The 6707-nt window shown below is 34.7% G+C and overlaps 1 protein-coding gene across 1 annotated transcript; it reads right to left on the bottom strand.

The window, feature by feature from the left end:
* Nucleotides 1–498: 498 nt before the first annotated feature.
* LOC108992115 (protein OSB3, chloroplastic/mitochondrial-like) lies at nt 499–5176 on the bottom strand. Its single transcript, XM_018966577.2, has 9 exons — nt 4526–5176; nt 3795–3933; nt 3133–3226; nt 2142–2260; nt 1858–1996; nt 1628–1731; nt 1399–1537; nt 956–1020; nt 499–867 (listed from the first exon to the last, which is right to left on the bottom strand). The coding sequence occupies exons 1-9, from the start codon at nt 4954–4956 to the stop codon at nt 718–720; spliced, it is 1380 nt and encodes a 459-aa protein (XP_018822122.2). The 5' UTR covers nt 4957–5176; the 3' UTR covers nt 499–717.
* Between the last annotated feature and the right edge of the window lie 1531 nt (nt 5177–6707).

Here is a 6707-nt window from a genome sequence, read left to right as displayed (position 1 = left end):
TATTCCACAAAGTGCGTTAAGGTTCGAAAACAAAACCAAAACAATCGTATTTTCGAGAACATTAGCGGAAACGACATTATTTTAAAAGATCGTTTGGAAAAAGTGGAAACTCTCCATTTTGTCAGTCGTTTAAATAGCATGATGAATGTCTCTCACTAGTTCTACTTTCTATATACCTATATCTTCCATCTATATAATTCCTTCCATATATCCATTTCCTTTTAACACTTCCAAGAGATTTTATTTTAGGACTTGTTTTTTAATAGTTCCTGCATGTACTAGAAAAAAGGAAAATGAAAAGAACAAATCATTTTGGTTGCCAGAGAGACATAAGAAAGAAACTTCTTCAAAAATGCATTAAAGACTCATTTAGATAGTAAGATAAGATAATTTTAAATGAATTGAATAAAATATTATTTTTTAATATTATTATTATTTAAAAATTTAAAAAATTAAATTATTTATTATATTTTATATAAAATTTTGAAAAAATTATAATGATGAGATGAAATGAGATGATTTTTGTATTCAAACGAGCTAAATGGTAGATAATATACATTTTTTGGGAAAAGAAAAAATCGAATGACTAGTAGAATACATTTTCAATCCTTGTTTGTTGTCAGTCACATTGCACATTCTCATACTTGAACCGTCCATCTAAAAGGCAAAACGGATGATTGGTGGGAATGGACATATCCACATCTCAAAGCTACGGACTCAAGATAGTAGCGTATCCCTCTTGGCAGTAGTCTTATCTTCTTTACCTCTGAGAGGTGGCAACTTCGATAGCACCCAGCCCGGCGAATTACTGAGCCATAAAACGTCACCAGTTTCTTTGTGCTTAAAGTCGGGAGATTTTGCATTCCTCTATGAATATGAATACCAGTCCAGAGGCATGAGACAAAATAGTGGGAAATTGAAACAATAAAAGGATAATCTGAATCTAGAGGGTTACCTTATTCGATCTATTGTCCCACCATTTATCTGGGTTTTCAACTAGGTCCTTCCATGAACTATCACCTAAATCAAGCAGGAGGAGATATGATGTCATATACAAGACCCATAAATAAGAAATGTGAAAAAATAATGAACACTTCAAAGACCCAAGTTGAGAACCTTGAAGTTCTAGAATTCATACAAAACACCAGAGTTTAATAAACTGAAGGATGTAGAATTTTGAAGTTTGAGAACTCAAACAAGATCATAGATTAGACATGAAACAACAGTATCAGAGAATCAATTCAGTCAACCACTACGACAGTCTACCATGGAAGCTATTTTATTTCCTGCCGCATTGGGCAGGTAGTGAAGAGGAGGCGAGGCGAAAACCACAACGTCCAATTGTGTTTTCTATGCACAATAGAGGTATGGTGAATAAGAAACCTTTTCCACGCTCACCTTTATTCTGTCTCAATTTTATATTTTTAACGTCAAACTCCACTCCCTCAAGTTCTGACAAAACCCATCCCGGTGCTCCGCCAAGCCAGAGTGCACGATCACCAACCTTACACTTAAAATCTGGAAATTTTGGATTCACCTTTAAAATAAAATAAAATAAAAAGTAAGCAATACATTCACCATTAAAATAAGTTAGACAGAGAAGACACCCAAAGAGAGGGGTTATTACCGAACCAGTTAGCTTACTAGAACGGAAATCCCACCATTGCTTTGGATTATCAAGAAGTTCTCTCCAAGGATTCAATTCAGAATCCACCCTTTTCTTCACACCAGCTGAAAATGCATTTATGCCCACTTTTTTATTAAAATCTAGAATAAATTAGTAAAAACACTAAATATTAGACACAATCAAGTCATCCAAGTACTATAATGAGATGTTTCAACTCATATGGTAAGTACTTTTCGAGCTTTTCAACTGAGCTTTGCATTCAAATGTTATCGTCTCAAGCTGCTTTTGGACCCATTCAGGAATTGAGTCATCAATCCGGAGTAACTCGCCGTTGCTCTTTCGTTCAAATGCTGCACCTTCTGGATTCTCCTATAAACAAATTACAAGTAAATCAGTATACAAAGCAAGGGATAATCAATAGCAACTATATAGAGGGAAAACTATAAGCCACAAAAACAAAAATAGCGAGAGAGAGAGAGAGTGGGATAGAGATGACAAGAGCAACTCCTCTAACCTCTTTCAACCTGATGTCCCACCATTCATGTGGCTTAGCAAGGAGATCCTTCCATGATTGGTTAATATCATCTTCATCTTTATCTTTATCCTCATCTTCGTCTTCATCTTTCACACTTGCTACAGTGAAAAGGAGATGTCACTAAATACTTGAGGTTGTAAATGGCAAGCAGTAAATTTTTATGTTTGATGATGTTGGCATCATTAAAATGAAGGAAAATCAACCAAAGTAAGGGTCATACACACAGATCAATTAGGAAATAAATGTCACAGGGTCCCATTATCTAAGAAACATGTCACAACTGCACTGAACAAACCCTTGCCCACTTCTCACTGCACGCAAGCTTCAAAACCGCACATCACTCTTGTGGAATGCCCCTTCCCCACTTTGAACAACACTTGGGGACTTGTGCAGTGTGTGGCTTAAGCTGAAGTGGCCTCAAGTATCTCAAGGTCCATTTACTAAGATGTGACTAAGTTACCTAACGTGCAAAAGGACTTGTGACAATAAGAAATACAAAGTGAGTTCAAATCAACACGTTGCAAGTATCCAAGTTATTATTAAGGTGAGAAGCATACATCATGGGGCTAAGAACCACACATATTAGAGGTAGGCAGGAGGGGCCCACCCCCCGCTACCCCTCCCCCACATGAGCGGGCAATAAGTCCCACATTACTTATGTATGACTATTGTATTGTCTTAGCCTCCTATATAAAAATTAGCCTAGGAGGCCAAGGCAATCGAAAATACAACTCTAATGAGTTTCTATTCTCTTTGAATGTATAGATTTTAATTTATAATTTAAATTATATTATAATTTTTTTTACACCCAAAAAAAATTTATAGACCCAATGGGTCATTGGTTTGAGTGGGGGCAGAGCGGGGTGCGGTTTCAACCCACCCCCCGGTACTGGGGCCGGGGCGGGGGGCAGGGAGGGGGTGCCTCCGCACCATATGGTGCGGATACCACCCCTAGCACATATGAACTTACCAGAATCTTGTAAGAATCTCTTTTGTTCTTGAGGCGCCAAGCTTCTTTTCATTTGAGAATATCCTTGGACAAAGTTAAGGCTATGTACCATAACCTGATACAGTCAAACATTATATATCAGATCCAAATCAAACAGATAATGCAAACAGTAAAAACAAAACTTAGAGGATAAACCAGATCAAAAGTAACTTTTTTTTTTATAAGTAATCGAACCAGATCAAAAGTAACTTCTCTCTACTACATGTGCTGAAATTAATAGAGTGACTCTAACAACAATCTATCAGACTTGAACTGCCCAAAAATGGTAGAAGGTTTGAGATTGAAGTTAAGAGAAAAAAATCAAGTTTGGGTGGCTGTCAGGCAGTGAACAGAACCTGTGAATTATATATGTAACCTACCTTTTAGTTGGGTTAAAACTCTGAATTGACATGTTTAACTCAACAAGAATGTTTAACTCAATCCAATCATAAGATTCGCGTGCACTCTAAGATGATTTTGAGGGAATATAAGATTTGTTTCAGTGACAAATGAATTATGAGTCAAATCTGTAACCAGTAACATAAAAGTTCGCTAAAACTCAAAATAACACGAATCTCAATGAGGGCCGCATTTCTTAGCTGAAAAGTGTGCAAGTTCTCTGCAAAGGTCCAACTAGATCATACCTGTATGCTGGATTGACCCGAATTTTCAATCAAATGAGGTGGATCTGCACTCAGTTGTCCAGCTACATGAACACAATCTTTTTCTTTCAAATGGCAAGCAGCAATATGAGCTAAATCACCCTCGAAAATTATTGGTATCCTAATTTACAAAAAAAAAAAAAATGGAGACATTCTTGCCTAAGTCAACAAAATAATAGCATAAAAAAACTTACAACACAATCTATAAAATAAAGTGATTAAATAAATAAGCAATATCAACTCTAAAAAATGATATTGCTTATTTTGGTAAGCAATCTCAACTCATCTCAATTCATCATTACAACTTTTTCAAATCCCAATACAAAATATAATAAACAATTTAACTTTTTCAAATTCTAAAATAATAATAATAATAAATAATAATATTTTAACAATATTTTATCATCTCAACTCAACTCAGTTCAACATCCAAACGCTATCCTAAGACATCGCCACAAATACATAGCATAGTTCCAGAAAAAATCTTTGAGGCCTTTCGGATTATTAACAAGTAACTATACTAATAATTAGCTTTGTTACAAACTCAAAGAGGGTGAACTTTCTTATAAACATAAGCAAAGCATTGTAACTTAACGAAAATTCCTGCCAGTATCTATTCCTTAAAAGCACTACAAAATACATTCCAGAAAGCATGCAAAATAATTTAAGAATTCAGGGCATGAAAACTGAGAAAGATCTCAAATAGTGGGTACCAAAGAGGAGGGGAGTCAGAAGCTTGATCCTGGGTGATAACGGTACCAGCCCAATACTTTCCATCACGAGAAGCTTCGAACTGAACGGGTATATGGACGTAACCGATCAGGTTGACCAAGTTGGCAACTTTGGCTTGGAAGGGGATCTCGCTTGGCCTAGCCCAGCCCGAGTCCGCAACGACCTCATGCGGCGGTTGTTTTCCCCTGGGTTTGGGTTTTCCGGAGGCGGTGCTGCACCCAAGAAAATTGTCCTTTTGAAGCTTATACTTTGTTTTAGGGCTGGTTGTAGTAGTATCGGTGGTGGCGGTGGCGGCGGCAGCGTAAGATTGCAGAAAGAGCGTAGGAGGATAAAGAAAACGGAGGCCTTTCGTTGTAGAATGTGAAGAGGCAGATTTTGAGAAAGCTCGGCTGAATCTGATTAGAGAATTCATGGCGATTTTTGCTCTCTCACTCTCACTCTCACTCTCACCCAATGGCAAGGCGTAGAACCCTTTCCACCTAAAACCCTAACAATAGAAATCTAAACCTCCCTGCGAATTACAGCCGTCCTCCCCGCTCCCAGACTCCCAGTCCTACTACTCTCACTGCTCTTCGGCTACGGGCACGGGTATAAATCAAACCGAGGGGTTTAGGGTCGGAATGGTATACCATGGGGCATGGAGCCCAAAACCGGGCCCTAGAGTCTACGGTTTTATTCTATTGAAATTTGATTCGGATGGGATATCGTGGCTTTGGTTCGTGTTTGTCTAATGTCAAGTCATAAATATTTTATTATATAGGTCAATTCGAATTTAATTTGTTAAATTAAATGTGTTAGAGTACTAGTATTAACTTGGACAAAGTTAAAAGTTGGCCAAAATTTAGTTAAGTTGTATTAAAAAGACCTCACATTAGATTTGACATCTCTAAAATAATTTAGATTTCTACTACAGTAATTAGCTAAATTTGAAGAACCAAATTAATTCACCAAAAGTTAAAATAATAATTTCTCACTCCATTGAAAATATGGTTAGTGAATATTTAGATAGAATATTAGATATTTGGTTAGTGAATAAGAAATTTAGATAAGTTTAATCTCAATTTTTTATTATTGATATTAAATGACCATTGAAAATATGATTTTTTTAATATTAATTTAATTAGAATATAATTATTATTAATATTAAATTAGTAGAATTATAAAATGTGATACAAATAAATTAAATAAACAAATTATTAATTTAATAATATTTTATTATTTTATAGAGAGAAAATGACTAATTCAATGTGGGAATTGAATTTAAATGGAATAGGCAAATGTAAAAAAGTGTGATATTGGTTAAATTTTGAAGATGCATTTGGCCAAGTCAATGCTAGTGCTCTTAACTTTCAAACACCAATTCGACTTATTTAAATAACAGGCATTGTCGTATCACTCATTTTGACCCATTTAACAATAAATTAAAAATAAATCAACATGACACTTTTTTTGTTCACAAAAGGAAATGTAGTCGAAAAGACTGTATAAAAGTTGGGTGACTCATTTAAACTCATTTCATGTAAATGGGTTGAACTAACATGCATAATCCATTTGATCTAAATAACATAATTTCACATAAAAGTTAAAATCTATATTTATTAGCAGCCACAATATATTTACAAAAAAATAAGACTACCAACTAACAAAACATATTAATATTTTTAAATATTAACATATAATAAAAGCAATATGACAAATCCTACAATAAAAAATATGAGCATAAGTCTAAAATTAAAATTTCAATAATAAAAATATAAGCATACTGATAAATATCAATATTACAGCTCAACAGTAATAAAATTTTAATTTTAAAATAAAATCTAAACGGGTCAAAACAAGTTGATTTTGGATTACACGAGTTGATCCGTTATTGACCTATTTATAAATCATGTCTTAACGGGTCAACATGTTTTGACCCGAATTCGTTAACATCAAATCTAAACCTGTTAATTTCACATCGTATTCGTGTTGAATTCACTGATCGTGTTGCATATTGTCACCTCTAGAATTTGTCCCCTCCTATTTTTGTGTAATTTTTTTTTATCTACTATTAATTGTGTTTTGTCTTGACAATTGGCTAAGTTTAGGTAATATTACATATATTGATTTACAATTTTAGAGTGTGTAGTCACGTACTCTATTTTTAGAAAAAAAGTGAAGGCC

Source organism: Juglans regia, chromosome 6 (genome assembly GCF_001411555.2).
Source record: "Juglans regia cultivar Chandler chromosome 6, Walnut 2.0, whole genome shotgun sequence".
NCBI classification, from domain to species: domain Eukaryota; kingdom Viridiplantae; phylum Streptophyta; class Magnoliopsida; order Fagales; family Juglandaceae; genus Juglans; species Juglans regia.
Note: the sequence above shows the minus strand (reverse complement) of the source record. Positions and strands in the feature narration are given on the sequence as shown.